The following is a 24,820-nucleotide window of genomic DNA, read 5'->3' on the forward strand; positions in this document are numbered from 1 at the left end:
TTGGGAGGTCGGCGCGCTCTGCCCTACACTCCCGCCCTGGGGCTGCGATTGGCCGGCAAGGGAGAGGCGGCGAGAAAGTGCTCCTTCTTCCAAGCGGAAAGGGGGCGGGCTCGCCTTGGAAGCGGCGAGAGCTTTCTGCGTTTGGCACGGTTGCGAGAGCCGTGCGTAAGGGGACTCGATTCTGGCGCAGCGCGCCTTTGGAGAAAGTGCCATGGGAGAGAAAGCGGCGTTCCTCCGGAGCGCGTGCCGCGAAGGTCAGTCTTTGTCGCGCGGGGTAAACCCCCCCCCCCGAAATCGCATCCCATCCCACATCCCCTTGTTGATGCCTGATTTCCACATCGAGAGGTGGAAGGGGGGGGGGATGAACACCTGAGGATATTTTGCTCCAGCCAGGGGAAGTTCTTTCTTTTTGGTTAGAAGCCCTAAATCTGCGAGTTGCTCGAGGTTTTGGAGGCAGCATGGTCTCTGCCAGGAGTGCCAGCTTGGCCCCGAGACCGTGGGTGCCCGAGGCCGTGGGGGCCATGCACCGAAATTTGTGGGTGCCCGACACCTTCATGGGGAATTTTTGGGTGCTCAGGACCCCAGGGAGTTGGCACCAATAATCATCATCATAATAATTTTATTATTTGTACCCCGCCCATCTGGCTGGGTTTCCCCAGCCACTCTGGGCAGCTTCCAACAAAGATTAAAAATACATTAAAATATGCCACATTACAGACTTCCCTGAACAGGGCTGCCTTCAGATGTCTTCTAAATGGTCTCTGCGCCTGCTTCTCCAGGCGTTTGCTTTCTCACCCCCCCTTCTTTTTGCCTGCCTACAGTGGCCAACGTTTCTTGCAAAGCTCAACAGCAGTGTTTGAAACTCCCATTGTTCTTGGCGCATTTTGCCACCGGGAATTTCATTAGCGCCAGCAGTTTCTGAGCTCTGGGCGCAGTTTTGCGCCTAAGATATCAGATTAAAACAGCAGAGTGGAAGGAAAGGAGAACCTTTTTCTGCCTCCCCACTTCCAGCTACTCTCTGAAGAATGGAGAAGAGACCCTCTTAAGAAATATTAGGGGGGTTGGCAGGGGAAGGACTTGCCCATGTGAAAAACGAACACAAGATTTTAGCTGCAGTTCATTCATTTTCAGCCTTGTATTCTTGTTATTTAAAAAAAATGTGCCTAGACATTCCATTGTGGTGCCCATAAGCTAGGTTTAAGACGCCGTTTAGCTCCTAGCCTTCATATCTTAGTTTCTAACACTGCTCAGCTGGGAGCAGAAATGCAACAGGTTAAACTTCCCTCTGGTGTGTGGTGCAGTGGTGGGAAAGCTGTCCCTGTTGATTGGGTGTCTCTATAAAAAGGGTCATGGGCAGTATTATAGATTATTTGTTGTATTTACACAGTACACCACTCTTTATAATTTTTGTGGGGGGAAATCAAAGAGCAGCTTGCAAGTAATAATATGAAACGCATGAGCCCAACCACTAATAAAGCAATACCCTTAAAATTTGAAGAAAGCACCTCTGTTTCAACTGCAGTGAAATAATGCATGCCAAAGATTGTATGGATAGCCATATTTAAGCTGTTATTATATTGTTTTGTGCCACTCCAGTCTCTGAGCAGTGTGAAATTTCAGGGTTTCCAGCCACATACCCAGGCAGAGGCAAATTTAGGGGAGTGCGACCAGTTCGGCTGCGCAGCTATTATTTAGAATGAGCGTGAGAGGCAGTGGGGTAGCGCCACTGAAATTGGAGACCCCAAGGTCCTCCACTGACTCGGGGTTCGTGTTTTCTTAGGAATGAGGCAGCAGAGACTGCAGTGTCTTTATGATAGATGGCTTATTTACACTTATGGTAGAAAGGCCCTGCATGAGTAGGTCTCGAATAAAAATGTAGTTCCATGAGTGTGGGATCATAGTAAAAAGGATGAAATAGGATAATGAGAGGACAGAAGTGGTTTTGCTCAATACACTGTACAGTCAAACCTCAGTTTTCGAAGGTCTCGGCTGCCGAACCAGGGCCGGATTTAGGTTTGATGAGGCCCTAAGCTACTGAGGGTAATGGGGCCCTTTATATGTCCAGCTGTCCTTTGTCAACAACAAATTGTCGCTGTTTTTTGTGTTGAATATATGCTATATGGTAATTTATGGACCTAATAGGTATCTAAAGCCATTTGCACATAACAAAATATGTATTTTATCGAAGTAATTGTTGAACTGAAATATATTCCATGCAGAATGCAGGCGCCCTATATATACAAATGAGCAAACCAGTGATATTTTGGGGAGCAGGCTAGCAGGCGGGGCCCATTACTTACATCACAGGAGCCTACACAACACAAAACACTGTTGCTGTATGTAGGTTTTATTTTATTTGTTTTTTATCTTATGTTTTGGAAATGTACCGTACATCCAGGTTTTATTCCTTTAAATTTTTGGGGGGCCCCCAAGAGAGTGGGGCCCTAAGCTATAGCTTGTTTAACTTATACGTAAATCTGGCACTGTGCCAAACTTTTCAGAAGCCGAAAACTGAAAACCCAGAATTGAATGTTTCCGTTTTCGAACATGCCTTGGAAGTTGAACAGACTTCCGGAACATATTACGTTTGAAAACCAAGGTTCTTCTGTACAGTGGTACCTCGGGATGCTAACGGGATCCGTTCCGGAGCCCTGTTCGCATCCTGAATAGAACGTAAGACGCGACAGTGCGTCTGCGTGTGCGTGGGTTGCGTTTTGCCGCTTCCATGCATGCGCATGACGTCATTTTGAGCATCTGTGCATGCGTGAGCAGCGAAACCTGGAAGTAACGCACTCCGTTACTTTCGGGTTGCCACGGAGCACAACCCGAAAGCGATCAACCTGAAGCACATTCAACCCGAGGTATGACTGTACAAGAAACTACATAGGGTGATGTTTGTCACAGGGTGGGGAAATGGTATAATATGATGTAATTTATTACCAGGTGGAAAGGTTTGATATTTATATCAGCAGTATAATGGATGTAGTTCACGTGCTAACTTTCAGAATTGCATGATTACCTAGTGAAAGGTTTGCCACTTATTAAATTACCTTTTATTCTTACCTCGTCAGGGAGGCATGATAGCAGGTCACATGATGGGTGTTGTCAATTGAACTGAACACATGAACATCTCTATAAAGCACTGGCAGAACCACTTTGGAGCTAATGGCTTCTTCCACTGTGGGGCACAGCGCTCAAGTGATGTGAAAACGATGTGTGATTTCTGATCTGAGACTTTTAAGCAGAGGTTGGATAGTCATGGGTCATGGATGTTTTAGTTGAGATTTCTGCATTGCAGGGTGTTGGACTCTGTGACCCTTGAGGTCCTTTCCAACTCTACAATTCTGTGATTCTATAACTGCAGTTGTTCCACAAAAAAGCTCATGTGACTAGGTTATAAGCCCTCGATTTAAAACCGCACAGAACGTATATTTGAAGCGGTGTTGCTGTGTTGATTCTAGCAAATGAGAGCCGTGTGTTTCATAGGAAGTGAGTTGGCAAATGTCTGGCCCTGAAAGCAAGATAAGTCTCATTGAAATGAAAATCTGATCTGACTCAATCTGACTGGGCACACATGCACAGTTATTTTCTATTGAAACTGAGAGTAGTCATCAAAGCAATTTAAGCAATGCGGCCCTTCTGTCAGTGAAACCGCAGCATTCTGAAATATGTAAACACTGCGAGTCATTGTCCGGGTGTTTGCTTCCTACTCCTCCCTTCATCTCCCTCCTCTTGTATACATATCAAAAGTTAGCTATCAATCATGTAGTTTGGTTGATAATTATCTCCGTTTCCCTTTCTTCGTTTTGCAAAAGTGCTTCGCAGCTGCCCATTAACCTCTGAGGTTCTAGGTGGCAGGTAGTTCAACTTGCAGGCTGCTTTGAATGGAACTTGACAGGCTGCAATTTTGTCTCTCGGTTTTTGGCGGGAATGTGAGATGGAGGTGCTCATGAGGAAAATCTTTATCTGCCCTTCTAGTTTTGAGAGGATAATTGTACATTACAGTACTTTATTTGAAGTATTTATTTCCATTAAGAAGGGAAGGAGTACATCGACCCTTGCTAACTTTGTCTGCTATTTACCCTTTCTGAGGAAAATCTGATGTTAAAGCTAACATGCTGCCAGTGATATCTGAACAGGCCATGTATAATATTAAGCCCCCTTTTGAAAGCACCAAAACACTGCTGTTGTTTTACCGGGTATCATTTTCTTTTTTTACACAACAATTGAAGTCTGCTATTGTGACAAGTGAAATTTGGATTTTATATCAGATTTTAGTGTAGAGATAGAAAATGGTTATTTACTCTGTCCTTGGTTTCTGTCACACATGTACACAGTAAATTAGACTTGCGTTGAATTCCTAACTGAAATATCTGCTCAAATAAAAACCTTGTCATACCACTTCCAGAAGATGAATTCAATGTGCTTTCTGATTTCAATGGCATTTTAATATTAAAACTTCTGTATTCTTCACAAGACAAGATATTAAAGGATTAAAATCTATAGCAATAATATAAGAGCTTAACTTATTTAATTACACTATTTGTGAGAAAAGAGGAGTAACCAAAGACATAACAAAAACATTTAAACAAAAACAACACACAAAAATTAAGCTGCTACCCAGCTGATCTCCACTTAATACTTTCCGTTTATGTATTCATTTCAGAAGAATATTGAGAGACCACTGGTCTAATAGGATTTTGCTACTGCCTGCAGCAACAACCAATATTCCGCTCTGTGTGTGTGTGTGTGTGTTACTCCAGACTACAGTTCTTTTTTTTAAGATGCAATCTTTTGCCTTGCAGATACAAATAAATGTGTATTTGACTTCTGAATGGTAAATAACTTTACCTCAGAAATGATGAATAAATAGCACTTTATACCTTGAGCATTGAGGGGAGCTGTGCACGTGACGAAGCAATCTTGCTTCAGAAATGAGATATATTCAAAGGAATACCATGTGGAGAAAGATTGCTGAGGAGGCTTCTTGTGGCGACATTAGTATGTGTTTAGTATTTGAGTGCCTTTGTCCATCGGTGCTCCTTGACTCATGCGGTTCACCTCCTAGCAGCTGAGAGAAGGAAGAAACTGGATTCTGGACTCCTCTTTAAAGAGGAGCAATAACTTCATTATTTAACTGTTTGGGGCAACTATAAAGGTAGAGCCTGCTTCTCCGCTTTTAAGGGGACCTCTCTCTCCACAACCAAGAATGTGCACTGTAAGTTGTGGTGGTATTCTCCCCCCCCCCCCCTTCGTTGTGCCAAGAATTGCATTGTTAGCTTTAAAAAAATCTTTAAAAAAAATAAAATAAATTGCATTGCTAGACGTAGGTAGAATTTGAAAAATTGGAACGAGCAGCACTGTGGTCTGCAATCTCCTCTAGCTGTTAAATCACCATCCGGACATCGTGCTGTTGCCCATCTGTAAGCAAAACCATTTGCTTAAAAAAAAAGGGAATCTGCTTTACACTCAAGTCCTTGCTGAAATGAAGGGACCATCTGTCTCCCGCTGCCTCCCATTCCCCACCCCACCCCCGGTACTTGGATGGCAGGGGATCATGATGAAAACTTCATGAATGAATGACTTTCTTCTGGGGAATGTATATTCATGAAGGGCCCACCCACCCAGTGCCAATTAACTTTTCCCCTCCAGACTAAGTAAATTCCATATTGTTGTCGTTTAGTCATGTCCGACTCTTCGTGACCCCATGGACCAGAGCACGCCAGGCACTCCTGTCTTCCACTGCCTCCCGCAGTTTGGCCAAACTCATGTTGGTAGTTTTGAGAACACTGTTCAACCATCTCGTCCTCTGCCGTCCCCTTCTCCTTGTGCCCTCCATCTTTCCCAACATTAGGGTCTTTTCCAGGCAGTCTTCTTTTCTCATGAGGTAGCCAAATTATTGGAGCCTCAGCTTCAGAATTTGTCCTTCCAGTGAGCACTCAGAGCTGATTTCCTTCAGAATTGATAGGTTTGATCTTCTTGCAGTCCATGGGACTCTCAAGAGTCTCCTCCAGCACCATAATTCAAAAGCATCAATTCTTCGGTGATCAGCCTTCTTTATGGTCTAGCTCTCACTTCCATACATCACTACTGGGAAAACCATAGCTTTAACTATATGGACCCATATTAGTTTGCATGAAATTCAACTAATGCGAGATTTGGCAACAGAACCGGTGTCTGATGCAATGCTCTTCTGAAAGTAACCTAGGACTCTGCTGATTATTTAGCTCCCTGTTTAGTCTTACATATCTCTTGGGGTGCCTGCCTCTCTGGGACAGCTCTCTAAAAAGTCTCCCCATGCTATTCAGACACAAATTCTGCCTTCAGCTATTTTCCTCCGCACGCCTCCCCCTCCCAGCTGCCTGTCAACATCACTCTGCTGCATGCTAGAGACCCTGGGAACCGGCTGCCAGTCAGAGTACTTGACACAGGGTGAGAGGGATGAGTGGTCCAAATCAGTTTGAGGCCCTGTTTTACATCCCTGTGCATTCTAAAGAAGACTCTTAGAAGTAAAATATTCTCTTTCGGTGAGGAGAGATCTGTTAGGAAAATATGTTCATATTGATTATTTTATTTATTAATGTATTTTATCTACCATCCATAATATTTATCCCAGGGCTGTTTATATATCTCCCCAGTGTTAATTCCAGGGATGGTATTACTGGGTCAGGTTTTTGTTTTTTGTGAGAAACTACATGCATACTGTTGTTTCCGTTTATAGAAATATATAGGTTGGCAATTGTCCATACAATGCTATCTATAACAGTGCATCACTGTGGTATTCTAGAAGCTGCTCCTGAAAACTAGGAACCTCTCATCAATCTTCTCCCCTCATCTTCAAACTTAGAACTGTTTTACTTTGTTGTCGAGCCAAATTCAAAATTGGGAAACTTTCCTTGCTTTGTTCCTTTGCTCCAAGACAAGTGAGATATAAAGACAAATTCCAGAGGCTTGACGTAGTTACGGCCTTCTTATGCATTGTTAAGTATCGCATTATTCTTCGCTTCCATTTTTAATGGATGTTTTCAGTGATTATTCCTGCCTTGGAAGCGGCAGTATTAGAAGATGGGCTTCTCAATGTAGTAATAAGCTCTATGAAAACCTGGAGCGGGGGCAAGAGTTTTCATTTGTTACAGATGTGCATGGTTGCTTTTAGTCTTTTGTGTGTGCGGATTTGATGTGCTTCAGTCATCAATATATTTTTCTTCTTTTCCCAGGTGACGTGTTTCCTCTGGTCTGCCCCAACTCTCATCATGCCTGGTGTCAAATCCTCAATGTATCAACGCTAGAAGCTTCTTTCTTTGCCTATTCCGGCAGATATTCCAATGAAACCGAGCTGAGTGTTTCGGTGCCCACGGGAACCAAATACAGCTTGTATGTAGGTGTCGCCTTGGCTATAGGCTCAAGTATCTTTGTTGGTTCCAGCTTTATATTGAAAAAGAAGGGCCTTTTACAGTTGGCTGAAAAGGGGTTCACTAGAGCAGGTAAGAAATACTTATTTTTTTATACAGGGCTTTTTTTAAAAGCTGGAATTTGCCAGACCTCAGTTCTAGCACCTCTCAGGTGGGTGCCATTGCTGTTATCTGAACAAGGGAGGCGTTTGTGGTGAGTTCTCGCACCTCTTTTTCCAGAAAAAAAATAGCACTGCGCTTTATAACATTCAAAGTTGTAACCAACCTCTCTTAAATGTTCAAAAGCTCAAGTCCAAAAGCATGGCTTCTATTTCTGAAATGTGTATTTGAAACTGTCATAATATAATTATAATTATAATAATTTAATATTTATACCCCGCCATCTAGGCGGCTTCCAACAAAAGATTAAAAATAGATTAAAACATCAGTCATTAAAAACTACCCTAAACAGAGCTGCCTTCAGGTGTCTTCTAAACATTAGATAGTCGTTAATTTCTTTGACATCTGATGGGAGGGCGTTCCACAGGGCAGGCGCTACCACCAAGAAGGCCCTCTGCCTGATTCCCTGCAACCTCACTTCTCGCAGTGGGGGAACCGCCAGAAGGCCCTCGGCGCTGGACCTCAGTGTCCAGGCTGAACGATGGGGGTGGAGACGCTCCTTCAGGTATACTGGACCGAGGCCGTTTAGGGCTTTAAAGGTCAGCACCAACGCTTTGAATTGTGCTCGGAAACGTACTGGGAGCCAATGTAGGTCTTTCAAGATGTGGTCTCGGTGGCCGCTCCCAGTCACAAGTCTAGCTGCCGCATTCTGGATTAGTTGTAGTTTCCGGGTCACCTACAAAGGTAGCTCCGTGTAGAGCGCATTGCAGTAGTCCAAATAGTCATAGTTGGAGTGCTGTGAAGAGTAGATAACAACTTCTGTGTTATGAATTTGTGAGCAGTTTGTTTTGGGAGCTTGCAATATTTACTCACTTTTCAGCTAAATAAGTTCTTGGCGAGGTGTGAAAATAATACAATGTAAATCTTTGTTACTGTTAATATTACTACTTTTCAGTGTTGGCACACAGTAGAATAACTGTACATTAAAATAACTTCCCTAGATTTTGGGTTGTTTTACCATCCAGCTTTTCTCTTTGGCATTGGCAGGTAGAGTAATGGAGTAAAAAACTGCTTAGAGCAAGCATAGGCAAACTCGGCCCTCTATATGTTTTGGGACTACAACTCCCACCATCCCTGACCACAGGTCCTGTTAGCTAGGGATGATGGGAGTTGTAGTTCCAAAACTTCTGAAGGGCCAAGTTTGGGGATGCCTGGCTTAGAGGTTTACTTGGATAAGAGAGCACTTTTTAAAAATATGAAAACAAGCAAGATGGTATACCTCAAATATTTTATGGCTTTTCCTTGATTCTTTTCACTGAAAATAGTGCCTTTCTCTTTTAAGGACAGGGTGGGCACTCTTACCTGAAGGAATGGCTGTGGTGGGCAGGGCTGCTTTCAAGTGAGTATTAAAGAGCTTCTCTATTTGTTTTAAAAGTATACAGGCAGCTCCACACACTGCCAAATGGCAGTTTTTTCTTGTAGGAACGCACTGGTGTTTAAAGCTTATGTGCATATACTTGTTTGGAAACCATGACTGTGCACATGCCATACATTTAATGTAGTTTAAAAGCACACTTCCTGGAAGCTGTAGCTTAAAGATGCTGGGAATTGTAGCTCTGTGAGGGTTAAGCTGTAGCTCCCAGGATTCCTTGCTGTAGCGGGGAGCGAGGTGATGTGTTTTAAATGTATGGTGTTTCCTCAGCCCATGATTTTGCCAGATTTCCCAGATGGTGCAACAGACACCCTCACTTAAGATGGGTGCTGGGTAAGATGACCACTACTATAGTTGTGTTATTAGAGAAATCTCTCCCGGTTGTTCCCACAGCAGAGGTCTTCCATAAATAACTCTGGCAGCATTCTTGTCTCCCAGCAGCAAGGTATTACAATTAGGTGATGGGGAACCTGTGACCTCTTAATCCTCACCCCGAGGATCTAAGTAAGGATGAGGCACTCTTAGAACAGAACAATAACTTCATTTGTTTACAGTCAGTGAGGTTATAGCTTAGGGGCCACTTTGGAAAGGCACAACACTTTTGTTTCCAACAAACGCTCTTTGCACATATATTTAAGATCTTTCTCAACTGATTGATTGATTGAATTTATATACCACTGTACACCCGGAGGTCTCAGGGCTGTTCACAGAAAAGATCACAATATATGAAATCAAAATAAAAACAATAACCCAATAATCCCCCCACCAAAAATGAGCCGCATTATAAAAGGGTACAGGATGTCGTTCAGGTCAACCAAAGGCCTGGTTAAAAAGGAACAATTTTGCCTGGTGCTTAAAGGTATATAATAAAGGCACCAGGCAAATTTCCCTGGGGAGAGCATTCCACAGACAGGGAGCCACTGCAGAGAAGGCCCCGTTCTCCTGTTGCCACCCTCCGCACCTCTCGAGGAGGAGGCACATGAAGAAGGGCCTCAGAAGATGATCTCAGGGTCTAGGTAGGTTCATATGGAAAGAGGCGGTCCTTGAGGTATTGCAGTACTTCATGCTTCAAAGTTGTCACTGGACGTATAAATTCTTTCTAGGTTGGAACTATTAGCACACATTTACAACAAGGTTCTTGCAACTGTCGGGAAATCTCAGTTGCCTTGCTAACAACAGTTTCTTTTGCAGTGGGAATAGGGGAAGCAGCAAACTTTGCCGCCTATGCCTTTGCACCAGCCACTTTGGTCACCCCTTTGGGTGCACTGAGTGTTCTCATAAGGTCAGTACAAATTTATTTTCCTCATAGCAACATCCAGTACACTCTATTAAGCACTCTGAAAACTGTCATTTGACTGGGCCGAAAGCAAGTTAGCAAGTTGCCAGCTCTTACACTCTTGTTTTATTGTGGATATTTCTACCACGTCTTTCAGGCAAGTTCTTGGGGCGCCTTGCCCCAGAAGCAACAAAAATAAGAGCAGGCTCTCTGAACCAGAGCAGAAGTCTATTTAGACAGTCTTTCGAAATAGAAAAGAGAATGGTTATAAGTGTACAGGTAACATACTAAAAACAGCATGATGAAAATATTAAATTGTAACAACTGGGGAAAAAAGGATTTTGCCTAGCATAAAAATTTCATTGGCAGGCGCCAGGCGACTCCAATGATTTAAATGGTCTGCAATTGTCCATCTGGGGAAAGCCAAAGCGGTGGCAGTGGTTTTACAGTCTGAATCTGATACAGCTGAGAGCAGCTTCCTTTTTACATTTCATACGTAAAATACACAGTATTTCTTCTGAGAAGAGGATATTGTCAACTGCTTAAAAATCAGCTGAAACAAATGGAAATAACCCCATGTTTTCTGCAGAACAAAGTGCCTTTCTTCGTAATGTGATATTTTAACACATGTGGCATTAAATTCCACATTAAGCCCAGTGGCATCAAGCTTTTGATTTCACTAGGTGATATTTGAAATGCTGTGCTTTGGAAACAGTGAGTCGATGAACAATTTATGGTGCTTGTCAAGCTGAGATGATGACTTGCCTTTTAGGAGAGCTAGTGTACACCTGCACCTGTCTAACACTTTCTGTGTTTTGGAACAGGTGCATGTGATGCAGGCATGAAAAGACACATGAAAAGAAGTCTTTATAAGACATTGGGTGCAGCTGATGGTTGCTAGCTCATATATGGCAGAGGGAATGGCATTCCACAGAATCAGCAAGAGCAGGAAATTTTCAGGTCACTGCCCTACAATATTCTTTAGGGTGTGGTGCCACAAATATGTACACAAACTAGCCTTATCTTACTTTGCAAATATGCATTGTATTTTCCTTTGTTCTTATTCATTGAGGTTGTTCTGAACTTCAGTTTTTCGATTTGTCATATTTATAGTTTTGACATTCTAGATACTGTTACTTGCTATATTTAAGGTGGTGTTCTTTTCGTTTAAATCCAAATAGCGCAATATTATCTTCCTATTTTTTGAATGAAGAGCTCAATATTCATGGGAAGCTGGGCTGCGTATTGAGCATTTTGGGGTCCACTGTGATGGTGATTCATGCACCTGAAGAGGAACAGGTTACATCATTGGATGAAATGGAGATAAAGCTAAAAGACCCAGGTATGTCATTCAGATGATTGGCTTGGAACAAGTAAATGCAATGCGTACCTTGTTGGAGTTTCTGCTTTACTGCAGAACCTGCTCATTCATAGGGTTGATGGATTGTGGACTGTGCATATTGTACTCTACAATGCATAGACCTCCATTGCCATGTTACATCCAATATAGGACGTTAGATGGGCCTGGATGCTAGACTGGCAACCCCACTAGGTGGATGCATCCTGTTTCCCCACTGCTCCCAGGCTCTTTGCAGTTGTGATCTGTGAATGTTCAGATCAGACATTGGTATCACTTGACATTGTCCTTTCACCCTCTCTGCTGCTAGTACCAAACAATAAAAGCAGAAGAAAGTAAACGTTGGGTGGGACCCATACTCCCTTCTTCCATGCAGACAGGTGCAGGGGTGTGTAGCTTTGCAGAGATCAGGAAACTAATTTTGTTAGGCAGTCAAGCTTGACATTACTGTGTACTCTGCCTGTTTAATTGCTTGAGCAAATATCCTTGCACTTTGGCTCTGAAGGAATTGAGGGGTGGAGGCACACAGTGGCTTTCTCTTGCTTCTGAGGCAATGTTGGACATGCGAAGCATCCTTATACCAAAGCAATTTGGCCCATTAAACCCTGTACTGTTTATTGTGGCTCCTCCAGAGTGCTTTCCCGGCCCTCATCATGCCTAAGGTTCTTTTGGACCCTGAATTGTTGGGTTCAAAGTGCATTCCTGGCTGCTGAGCTTTCTCTTGAACTTCCCTTGGCTGAGAAACTTTGATCCATTGTGCATTTGCTGTTTGCATAGAACAGCAGATAGGAACCTCCAGCCCTTGGACCTGTGAGGCCACATCAGCCAGACCTACCTTTGACGTCATGTCGCAGGTAAAGACATGGCTCTCTGCCAGAAGTGGTGTTTGCTGCCACTGCCTGTCAGCTGATCGTTGACACTTGCAAAGCTCTATGTCTTTGCCTGCGCGGGCAAACAAAAATGCTTCATCTGACTTCATAGTTATGATAGGTGGGTGACTGTCCCCACCTGACAAAATGGCCCATAGGGGTTGGGGAGCCAGAGCATCCAGTCTGCTGTAGAGTACTGGAATCCAGTTGGAGCACAGGAAAATGGTCATCAGCTTTCTTCTTAATGTACAATTGTATAGAATGCAGAGTGGAGCTGCTTTGAGAAAGCTGGCTTCTCCTGCAATAGCCCCGCATGCAGAACTGAATTTAGTTTTTTGCAAAAGCAAAGCAGAGTTCCATAGAGTCTTGGAAGGTGAAATATATTTCCCTCTGATCTAGAGCCCGATGAGTGCATACAACTCCCACTGCAGGAGTGTTAAGTTTGCACTCCTCTGTACACAAAAGCCCTTTCTTTGGTCTTCAGAGGATAATGGAGAGGTTTTTAATGTATACATGGAACTACATTTCCACACCAAAGCGGGAAGAGCTATGCTGTCTTTAATTCATGATTTTCATGCTGGCTTGAATCCAGAGCTAAAATGAATCACTCGTGGAAGAGGAGGAGGAGGAGGAAGTGATGAAGTTCCATCAACATTGCTTTCCATGTTGTTTGAAAATGTTATGGAGCAGATTTTTGAGAGCTGCTGGGGGAATAAGCAGAAATGGCCCTCCCAATTCCCTCACCAAGAATAGGAATATTGTGTGAGCTCATGGGTATCTGGATCCAGCCCGCTGAAGTGACCTGATTGTGATTTTATTAATTGCTTCTTCACACACATTAATTATATTCCTTTCTCTTTCTCTCAAACAGTGTTTGTTGCATTTGCCACTATCGTAATTGTGATCTCGCTGGTCCTCATTTTTGGTGTTGCTCCAAGACTCGGCCAGAGCAATATACTGGTGTACATTTCCATTTGTTCAGTGATTGGTGTGTTCTCAGTCTCCTCTGTCAAGGGTCTGGGCATTGCTATTAAAGACATGCTTTATCAGAAGCCCGTCTTCCGACATCCATTGGTTTATATTTTGGCAGCTGTTTTGGTGGTGTCTATCAGTACTCAGATTAACTACCTCAATAAATCACTGGATGTGTTTCATACATCTCTAGTGACACCCATTTATTATGTGTGCTTCACAACCATGGTGGTGATCTGCTCTGTCATCCTCTTCAAGGAATGGAATAGCATGGAGCTTGGCGATATCATTGGGACCTTGAGTGGCTTCTTCACCATAATTATAGGCATCTTCTTCCTGCATGCTTTTAAAAATGTCAGCACCACCTGGAGCCAGTTGACATCTTCTGTTAAAAAGGAGCCAATCTTGCCTCTCCATGGTTACGAGGCTCATCATACTTTATTGGAGAATATGGAGGCTCCAGCCTTGACATGTGATGAGGATAACACTCTCTTCAGTCGAGGAAATGAACAAAGGGGTGGCCACCACTAAGTCATCTTTGGAAAACCTATACCAAAGCACCTCTGAGTGGTACTCGGAAGGCCAGAAAGTGGTTGCGATGGTGTCCTCAATGATCAGAAAAGGAAATAATGATTTTGTGTGTGTGTACTTCCCATCTTTGCCAGCATATGAACTTCAGTGACAATTGTGGTGCTCTTGGCAAAGAGAACTGAATTGTATACATAACATATTTTCACAGATAGCACTTTATGGTTTCATTGCATTGGGGGGAAATAGTGGTTTTCTTGGCCAAGTTGCTGCTGTGTGTAAAAATCGTGACTTCCCCAAATGTTGTCACCTAAGTATAGTGGATGTTTATTATTCAGAGTTTTTCAGCAAATGTCCAAAAGGGGTGGAAAGTATCTAGTTTTCAAAATTCTTGCAAAGAACACTATGTTGGTGAAAGAGGACTCTCATATGCCAGTTAGCAAAGCACTGAATGAACTGGTATAGAAGCATATTTTCACTTACTGACATCTTCAAAGCTTGAATTTGTTCGCACATGAAGAAGGCAGTAAGAGAGATGGGGAATCAATTGCACATTACTGGAGAACAGACATGATAACCTTTTTAGTAGTTTCAGGAAAAACCTCAGGCTACATTCCTACTTGAGCACTAATTCCATTTTTTTGTAATATGTATGATCATTTTCTACAAAGTGTGCCAACTAAAGGTGACTAAAGATAATGTAAGTTATCTAAAAATGAGTCCTTTGCGTGCAGAGTAGATGCCGTAGATTAAAATTTATTTATTTTTGTAAGATATGGCATTTGTCCTTTTTTTTTTACTTAAACCTTTTTTAAAAAAAAATCAGAGAAGAAAATACCGCATTCGTTCGCACTTATTTACCCAGTGTTAACATCCTTTTTGAAATGAGCAAACATTGTATTTTAAAATCTTTATCAGAGAAGCATACTTTTATGTGCAGGGAAGTCTTTAATGTCATTCAGGATTTTTTGTGTGTGTACAAACATTTTGACTTGATACATTTGAATAAAACTTATTTTTAAGATGTTAACTTTCTGATATAAAGATTTTAAGTTTGATACTATGATGTCCAAACAAGGGGGAGGGCATTATATTGTTTCAATAAAATATGTTTGTGCCCACTTCTTTTTAATGAGAGAGAGAGAGAGAAGTGTTTTGGGGAATTTATGTTGGTTCCTGTAGGAACTTTTAGCAATGGAAATGATGAGTAGAGCAGTGGGAGGTCTGGTTCCATATGACCTGGCATAGTTGTTTTTGAATGAAGCAAATAAACAGATACGGGAATATTTTTCATACAACAATAAGGCATCCTTTCCTTGTGTACGAAAACCTGAACTGAGAAAATTTGGAGAAGGCTTATATTGGCAATTCTCTTTTTCGCTAGTTAACGTGGAGAGTACGGTATTTTTTGCTCTATAAGACTCACCCCCCCCCAAAAAAAGTAAGGGAAAATGTGTGTGCGTCTTATGGAGCGAATGCAGGCTACGCAGCTATCCCAGAAGCCAGAACAGCAAGAGGGATTGCTGCTTTCACTGCGCAGCGATCCCTCTTGCTGTTCTGGCTTCTGAGATTCAGAATATTTTTTTTGTTTTCCTCCTTCAAAAACTAGGTGCGTCTTGTGGTCTGGTGCATCTTATAGAGCGAAAAATACGGTACATAAAAAACCACTTTGCTGCCGTGATATCACTCTTATGAAGAGAGCTTTTGCATGGTTTAGTGCTGAATCAGAAAACAGTAATTGGATTTTGCGTGAACTGCCAATTGTTCTGATTTAGTGCTTAAAAGTGGGTTTTCCGGGGGGGGGGGGAGGGCAGGGCAAAGGCAAAGCCTCCTGTGTCTGTGCCTAGAAAGCATAAGACAAGCAGCAAACCTCTCAGACCCAGGCTTTCTATGCATGGGACAAGCAGAAGTTGGGACAAGCCCTATGCTGCAAGTTTTGGAAAAAGTTGGTAGTGGATAGCATTCAGCATCTTGAAAATATGTATTTTAAGAAGAGCTGCTTTCTAGCTGTGCTAGAGATACCACTTGAAAGTTTGTGTGGACACAGATTTCAGAAGCCAGCAAGGTAGCTGAAAAAATGTCTCACCTCTTCCTATGACTAGAATTTTTCTAAGGTAATACAGTGGTACCTCTGTTGTCGAACGTAATCCGTTCCGGAAGAACGTTCGACTTCCGAAACGTTTGACAACCGAAGCACAGTGGGTGGTCGGCAAATTCAATTGAGAAAATTGAGGAACGTGCCTCAGAAGCCGTTCAACTTCCGAGGCACGTTCGAAAACGGAAGCATTCACTTCCGGGTTTTCGGCGTTTGGGTTCCGAAACCTTTGGCTTCTGAGACACTCGAAAACCGAGGTACCACTGTATTATGTAAAATAGCAGTTATTCAGATGCCATCTGCTTGAATTTATGCAGGTAATTCTGCTATCCTTGGGGATATAATTTGGATACTATGGAGCTCATGGTTACAAGGAATCATAATTTGATGTAATCTGTCAGGTGGCCTACCTTTTTGAGTTATAGCTTCTCTCCTGCATCTAAGGTGGCTTGGGTGTCTAGTAAAGCAGCACATGATCCCAGGGGTAGGATGTTGCAGAAGGCTTGAATATTCCTTGTAATGTCACACTGTGTAGCGCAGCGAAACATCTTGGGGGAATCCTAATGCAAAAGTGTTAAAATTAATTCCAGACAAGCCTGGAAATAACAATCCGTGGCACAGCCTTTATCAAGATTTCAAACAATATGCATATTATTTATTGGACACATTTTTGGTACAATATTTCATGAGGCTTGCGAAGAGCATTTTATCAACTGCAGCCCACTGACCAATAACTCTTCAGTTTATAATAACGCCGAAACTTTACTCTTTCAGCTCTTGGCGATGTGTTCAACTACATGTGCAACATAAAAAGGATTCAACAAGTTGTACTTTTCAAATCTTTCAAGAAAACCTAAAGTCCCATTCATATAAATACATGCGTGCAGTGTATATATTTACAGGATGTGAACTATATATATATATATATATATAAATATGAATGCTGTGTCAAAGTCCCCCCTAAGAAGGTTTTCTTCTTTATTTACTACATTTTCCTAATCCATAGACTCAGGGTGAATTGCAGCAGCTTGTCATCCACTAGAACTTCTACATTTTTTTAGCCCACCCTTCCTCTAAGAAACTCAAGAGAATCTCTTGTCCTCTCTCCCTTTGGCCTCTCAACAACCCTGTGAGGTAGGTTAGGTTGAAAGATAGCAATTGGCCCACAATCCCCATATGCGTTTCATTGGTGAAGAGGGATTTGGAATCCAGCCTCTGCTAATATAGCGCACTATCCAGTTACCACGTCTCTATCCGCTAAGTGCTACAATGCACAGAGTAGCAGTTAGTTGCAGGACTAGCTTCTGGTCTGCCTCTACAGTTACTCTGTAGAAAAAGTCCAGGTGAGAAGATTAAAAGAACACGGCCCTTCATTTGAGGTGGCACAGCTGAGAGGTGCTGCAGTGCCAACTATTAAAGGAAGCAAAACAAAAGAGCGCTGCAAGATCATGAGCGAAAGGCAATATTTAGAGCTTTGGTGAGCCAATGTTACACTGCATTTTCAGGAAAGCCTTGGAAACATTGCTGCTGAAGAATCTAGTCCTTGCCACTCCTCAACATTGGGTTGAAAGAAGTGGGAAGAGACTTTTATAAAATCCAGTTACTGCTCTGCAATTTAGGGCTCAAAGTGTGATTCCGTCCTGTTTCTTCCCCCCAGCCAAGAACCATGTTTTCCACCTCATCAACCCTCATCAGTGTCTACCTCACAGACTGTTTAAATGGCTGAGCAAACTATGGCTATCTTGGCAAAACGCTTCCTTTTAAGGAGAAGGAAACTCTGCGTTGTTGTCCTCTCTCTGTGTGTGGCCCTTTGAAGCAACATCCAGGAGCATGGCTTTTCAGAATGCTGTCTCTGCTGTGAACAACTTTGTTCCTCTCATGCCTTCTCAGGAAGCATCCTCTGCTATCGTATCAATCATCTGCAGCAAATCCTGAAATGTAGGGCGTCCCTCCGGTTTCTAGAAATTAATAGATAGTATTATTGTGAGCTGCCAATTCTTTAACTCTGATTAAAACAATATCTTTATTAACACAACAACAAAAAAGCAGGTAAAAGCTAATAATTCAGTAGTGGAGAGGATTGCTCCACCGCTACCACCTTTCCATTAATTCACCTAGTGTACTGCTCAGATGAATCACAAATAATTGGGGGGGGGGGACAAATGCAAATGAATAAATTAAATATTTTCAAAATAACATTAGAGACCTTCAGCCCAACCCGAGTTACAGAGGGAAAATAAATGGGTAAAAAGTATGGGGATTTTTATTTTTTAGAACAGAGAGTGAAGCAAATAATTTCTCATTCTTCACTGCTATTACTAAATCATATAGTCCATCCTCCAACTAAGCCCAGACTTTAGAAGTATCAGGATGAATTGGCTAACAACGATAAAGGTTTTATTTTGTTTGATGGAAATCTTTTGCATGTATCTGATGTAAGCAATTCTACTTAATCCCCCCCCCCCAAAAAAATTGAAGGTGCAATGTCCTATAACAAGGCCAGTCACTTCTTGGTGTCACGGGTTCTCTAATTACTTCCCCCTTTCTATTTTTTGATGGCATCTCTCACCTGTGCCTCCAAAGTGATTCCATCAAGTAGGGCTTGCTCATTCTTACAATTCAGGAACCATGCAAATTCCACTCAAAAGGCTTGTCCACACTGGAGCATGATGCCCTCCCTGGTTCACCTTTCCCCCCCTGTAAATGCAGGGTTCTTTGATCCTGGCCCCTTTGGACTTTCCAATGATTGGGGAGAAATAGCATTTAAAGAGGGGAAGGTCTGGGAAAACCACGGGATGCCCCTACATTAATGGGAAGACGAGTCGGTGCAAATCCAGTTTGCTCCAGTGTACAGAAACCCTGGGTCCGTACTAGATTTCTCCTTTTAAATGATATAGAATCAGGATTTTGGAGTTGGAAGGGATCCCGAGGGTCATCTAGTCCAACCCCAGCAATTTTTTTACCCAATGTGGGGCTCAAACCCAAGACCCTGAGATTCAGAGTCTCATGCTTTTACCGACTTCTTTTTTTGCTCTGTTCTTTAGCCTCGATTGTTCTCTGTCTTCATAGTTAAGTATAAAGCATTCCTATATTGTATATCAGGGATCACATGGAGATGTACAACTAAAAGATAAGGTACTGTACCTCATGCCAGCACAACAACATCACATCGTAAATATTCTTAGATGCTAACTTTGGCCGAAATAGACGGTGTCCTTGGCTAACCATAGTCACTACTTCATAGTTTGTGTTTGTCTCAAAGGGCATTTTGCCTTCAGTAAATACTTCCCACATGAGAACACCTGAAAAATTAAGAGACACAAAAAGACCATTGGCTGATTACCAGAGAGATGTTATCTAAACTAGAACATACATGTATCTGTAATGGCAAATCTGTTAACAGGAAATAATTCCTTTAAAGTTACTTATTGTCCCTTATGCCTGCTGGTCCCAAGTCTTCTAAGATAATTTAGAACTGACACTGGAACAGTAAGAATGAGAATAAGCCATATGGAGAAAAATTAGTTGGACTGAAGAGATAAATTATGTGTAACATCTAAGAGAAGGTTTGATGGCCTATTCATGCAACCATGACTATCGCATGATGCTTTGGCTTATCAGATCTTCAGAAACCCCTCTCAAAGAGTGCTTTGAAAGGGGCTGAGACCCTTGAAGGTAAAAAATGTCAGGTGATTGAGAAATGGCCGGTTCTGCCCACCTGTCAAACCTGGTCCACAAGGGGTAGGTGAGATAAGAATCTGGCCCACTAGCCAAAGTGTTCTCCACCCCAGTTCTAAATAGTAAATACAAATTATGTGGGCAGTTTGTAGCCAATAGTAATAATACCTCCACATTTAAAATGGAATAAAAACATAGCCACCTTACCAAAAGACCAGACATCTGACTTGCTGCTGAACCTGCTATAATTGAAAACCTCTGGGGGGCACCACTTTACAGGAAACTTAGCACCTGAAGAGCTTGTGTACTGGTCATCAAGCACATATCTAAAAAAGGAAAACACTATATGATTCCTCCAGTCTGAAACCAGCCCTAGAAGCCCATCAAGAGGTACCTCCTCCAAGAGCCACACCTCCATCTAGTGGCTACTTGTAAACTTCACAAACATCATTTGAAAGTATTAACTATGGAACTAAAATTTAAACCTCCAACAACTTGTAATCTGTACAGTGGTACCTCGCAAGACAAATGCCTCGCAAGACGAAAAACGCGCAAGACGAAAGAGTTTTCCGTTTTTTGAGTCGTTCCGCAAGACGAATTTCCCTATGGGCTTGCTTCGCAAGACGAAACGTCTTGCAAGTTTGTTTCCTTTTTCTTAAAGCCGCTAAGCCGTTAATAGCCGTGCTTCGCAAGACGAAAAAACCGCAAGACGAAGAGACTTGCGGAACGGATTAATTTCGTCTTGCGAGGCACCACTGTACTTGTACTCGTATTTATTGGTCACATGTATCAGGAGCTGTCAGGAATTTGACAACCACAACTATTTGGTGTTTTTTTGTGTGTGTTTTTTTGCAGTTTCTGCAAGCCTCCATCTATGAGTGGAAAGACTTCTGAATCCACCAATCACAATGACATCATCTGATTCCCCCCCCCCCGCCCCCGGGAGTCTTCAGAAGTTGCTTTCAAAGCTGCATTTGGCTTATGCAGGCTCAGTCTAGGTACAAATTCCAGTCCCCTTGTAATTTTCACACTTGCCAATGCAAAATGCACTAGTTCCACTTAAATTCCAGGGGCCAGTACCTTGTCATTCCGAAGTCAGACACTTTCACCACCCCTGATTCGTTCACTAAGCAGTTTCTAGCAGCCTGGGGGAAAACACAGGCATGTTATTATTTACAGTGACGATACAGCCGGATAAGAATGTGCTAAGCTTAAATTTTGAAAACTGCAACTGTGCAGAGGCAACCCTGAAGGTAAAGGACCCCTGACCATTAGGTCCAGTTGCGGACGACTCTGGGGTTGCGCGCTCATCTTGCTCTATATGCCGAGGGAGCCGATATTTGTCCGCAGACAGCTTCCGGGTCATGTGGCCAGCAGCGCACAGAAACGCCGTTTACCTTCCTGCCAGAGCAGTACCTATTTATCTACTTGCACTTTGACGTGCTTTCAAACTGCTAGGTGGGCAGGAGCTGGGACAGAACAACGGGAGCTCACCCTGTCACAGGGATTCGAACCGCCAACCTTCCAATTGGCAAGCCCTAGGCTCAGTGGTTTAGACCACACAGTGCCACCTGCATGTAGCACACCTCAAGTGGCTGCCTCAGGTGGAGGCATATTTTGGATGCCAGCAGAATGAGAGGCAGGCGTATTTTCAAGGGACAGGAGCTATAGCAAATATTACAAAAAGGGATTGTAGACCCTAACAAATTTATTGCATAATAAGCTCTCGTTGGCCAGATCCCAAGTTCAGCTAGGACTGAAGTGGCTTTCATAAAATACTTAAGCCAACTTGAACATCACATACTCATATTTGGGGTGGCTAAAAATAATAGGTAGTTTTGGTGCCTCATTCTCACATGGGGATACACCTGCCTGAAATCAGTTCCCAGTCTGAAAATATCTTGAAGTTTCCACATGAAAGCATAAGAAAAAGAAAAGGCTATCTGTTCCTTAATGATCTGAGAGTCAAAATAACATATTTATTAGTTACATTTGTATCCTCGCCCATGTCCAAAGATCTCAAATAAGTGCCATGCACGACTCCTGAGCAGGAGTTTGGCTACTATTCCAACAGAAAGCAATACTTAATGATGAAGACTAACAATATCAGATGTACCAGGGACTCTTAAATCATTAGTGACTGTATCCTGTAGCCTATGCAGGCATGGGGTAACCAAATGCAAAGAAAACCAGGATACTAGCAGAGATGCCAAAGTGAGAATTTTGGCAAGTGCAACTCATCATGCAGGGTAAAGCATATTCCAGTGGTTTCTAACCAGTGTGCTATGGCACCCTGGGGTGCCTTGACTGATGGTCAAGGGTGCTGCGGGCAACACTGGCCTCTGTTCCTCTTTCTTTCCTTCCCTCTTCTGATGCCCTCTTGTGTCTCTGCCTCCCCAAGGCTTGCGCACCTGTTTATTGCAGCAGTCCTGGTTATAAGCTCTGCAGACGAATTGTGCCTCTGGGAGGGACCTCTCTTTGGGGCAAGGGGGGGGGCAGCTCAGAGACCGGGGACGGCAACAGCGGCTGCCCAGAGGACTCCCAAGGAGAGGGGAGAGGAGGCTGAGAGAACACTCCACATGGGAAGGTGTTCAAAAAAGGGGTGAGGGGTTGCCAGCTCTGCAGGCAAGGGGTGATATAACTGGGCTCCTGAGCCCCACAGGGGTGCCGAAGAAAGAATGTAGTTGGTTAAGGGAGCCATGGACTCAAAAAGGCTGAAAACCTCTGGCATATGTTAAGGGATAAGAATGTTGCTTTCCTTTCCCTTTGGTCACCCCAACTGAGTAAGACAATATTTATAAACCACCCAAAACAGTGGCATTTTGAACACTGTTTCCTTAATAATTACGTTTTCTACACAAAGCAAAATACAAAGACTCTTCAGTATATTATTTACCAGATCTCTGTGAATAAAGCTGTTTCTCTCCAGGTACTCCATCCCTTCACAAACATCCTGGCACATTGTCAGCAGATGGTCTTTCGTAAAGTGTCCACGTCTTTGCCGTAGGTAATTCAGAAGGCAGCCGTGCTCCATGAACTCTGTCACTATGTAAATAGGTCTCTGCTGGGTGCAGACACCATACAGCTGGACTAATTTTGGATGCGTCAACTTCCTGAAAGGAATTAAAATCCATATATTTAATTGCCTCTGATGAGCGACCAGCTGTCTTTGGCCATTCCCTAAAGCTGCCCAAACTATTTCTATCTCAGCTGGTCATTTATAAGACTTATCACTATGACTTTTAAGAATTGTGTCTGAGTTACGTTTTTTCCTACTCCCTCCATTTGCTTTTTCGTGCACATCATGTCTAAAAGACTGAGCTGAGGGTTTGTCTCCTGGTATTTGTGGGACACTATGAGAGTCTTTTCTTTTTTAAATTATTTTTTAATTATTTTATTTATTTTGACAAAGTAATAATCATAAATAAATAAGAATAAAAATGTGCACCCCACCACTGAGACCATTCTATTGTAGCTATCCAAGCTTCCATTATTTCAACACCTCTTGCGATGGTTTGACCCCTTTCCGTTTTAACAGTACAAATTCTACAAACACCCTCCATATCTCCTCAGAATCATTTCTCCTGCTTAGTCCCCATCTTACCTTAATGGCACAAGTTAATTTATCATTAATAGCTATACCCCACACCTCTTTATACCATTCTTCTATTTTATAGTCTGCCTGCCCCTTCCTCTTCCCGGCTATAATAATGCGTGCAGCTGTCAATAATTTTGTGAACAAGTCCTTCATAGCCTGCAAACCTTCCACTCCATCGTAAATTGATAATAATGCTACCTCTGGACGTTCAGTCAGCTCTAACCCAGTGATTTCTGTTATCTCCTTAAAGACTCTTTGCCAGAAAAATTGTACACATTTAAACCCCCACCACATGTGAACATAATTCCCTGTTCCCTGGCATCCCCTCCAACAAAACACCAAATATACTCCGAGAGCTTTTTCAGCCAAAGGGTGGAATAAAAATACAGTGGTACCTCGGGTTAAGTACATAATTCGTTCCGGAGGCCCGTTCTTAACCTGAAACTGTTCTTAACCTGAAACACCGCTTTAGTTAATGGGGCCTCCTGCTGCCGCCGCGCCGCCGGAGCACAATTTCTGTTCTCATCCTGAAGCAAAGTTCTTAACCCGAGGTAATATTTCTGGGTTAGCGGAGTCTGTAACCTGAAGCATCTGTAACCCGAGGTACCACTGTACTTTAAATAAATAAGGTAAAGGCACCCCTGACCATTAGGTCCAGTCGTGGCCGACTCTGGGGTTGTGGCGCTCATCTTGCTTTATTGTCCGAGGGAGCCGGCGTACAGCTTCTGGGTCATGTGGCCAGCATGACTAAGCCGCTTCTGGCGAACCAGAGCAGCACACGGAAACGCCGTTTACCTTCCCGCCGGAGCGATACCTATTTATCTACTTGTACTTTGACATGCTTTCGAACTGCTAGGTTGGCATGAGCAGGGACTGAGCAATGGGAGCTCACACCATTGCGGGGATTCGAACCACTGACCTTCTGATCGGCAAGTCCTAGGCTCTGTGGTTTAACCCACAGCACCACCAGCGTCCCTTTAAATAAAGAAAGCTGCATGCAAATACCTTAGGGAGAAGATACATAAGGACCGGGCTCTTTAGGGTTTTAAAAGCAAAGCCTAGCACCTGCACACGTTACTTACATCATCACTTTAGCTTCTTCTATGAAGTCCTCTTCGTACATTGCACCTTCTCGGATTGCTTTGATGGCCACTTTATATTGCGCTCTCCATTTGCCAAGGCGCACCACGCCAAAAAGGCCGCTGCCCAACTCTCTCATGAAGGTGAGCTCGGCAGGATTGATCTCCCATTTCTCTACAAGGGAGGAAAATAAAACAAAGGTGTTCAGAGGAAGACAATGTTTATGCCCCCATGGTTCCCTTTTTCTTTTTCTGAAAGAGACCCAGCCAAAACCATTATCCATCCTTTCCCACAACCAGAGAACTTTGGCACTCGCTGCAAGATCCCCACTTCTCATTCTCAAAGCCTTCCTTAAAAAATGGAAAGTTGGGACATCTTTCTCAAAGAAGATGACTCCACAGCAACTGGATCTTCAGGAATCCTC

The 24,820-nt window shown here is 43.0% G+C and overlaps 2 protein-coding genes across 9 annotated transcripts in view; one reads left to right on the forward strand and one right to left on the reverse strand.

Moving 5' to 3' along the window:
- On the forward strand, nucleotides 1-15,345 carry NIPAL1 (NIPA like domain containing 1). Its single transcript, XM_083460059.1, has 6 exons — nucleotides 1-254; nucleotides 7,218-7,484; nucleotides 8,854-8,910; nucleotides 10,135-10,225; nucleotides 11,401-11,561; nucleotides 13,317-15,345. Exons 1-6 carry the CDS (start codon nucleotides 212-214, stop codon nucleotides 13,946-13,948), a joined length of 1,251 nt encoding a protein of 416 aa, XP_083316185.1. The 5' UTR covers nucleotides 1-211; the 3' UTR covers nucleotides 13,949-15,345.
- Nucleotides 15,346-16,663: 1,318 nt separating this feature from the next.
- The window catches only part of TEC (tec protein tyrosine kinase), a 76,538-nt gene continuing 68,381 nt past the window's right edge, over nucleotides 16,664-24,820 (reverse strand). For all 8 annotated transcript variants that reach the window (XM_083459945.1, XM_083459943.1, XM_083459944.1 and 5 more), the window contains 6 exons: nucleotides 24,399-24,570; nucleotides 22,615-22,831; nucleotides 20,799-20,863; nucleotides 19,926-20,044; nucleotides 19,185-19,342; nucleotides 16,664-17,998 (listed from right to left, as the gene is read on the reverse strand). In XM_083459945.1, coding sequence (XP_083316071.1) covers nucleotides 17,927-17,998; nucleotides 19,185-19,342; nucleotides 19,926-20,044; nucleotides 20,799-20,863; nucleotides 22,615-22,831; nucleotides 24,399-24,570 — 803 coding nt within the window. In that variant the 3' untranslated portion in view covers nucleotides 16,664-17,926. The remainder of the gene's footprint in view (nucleotides 17,999-19,184; nucleotides 19,343-19,925; nucleotides 20,045-20,798; nucleotides 20,864-22,614; nucleotides 22,832-24,398; nucleotides 24,571-24,820) is intronic.

The sequence above is a fragment of the Podarcis liolepis genome (assembly GCF_965112155.1).
Source record: "Podarcis liolepis genome assembly, chromosome: 9".
Taxonomy (NCBI): domain Eukaryota; kingdom Metazoa; phylum Chordata; class Lepidosauria; order Squamata; family Lacertidae; genus Podarcis; species Podarcis liolepis.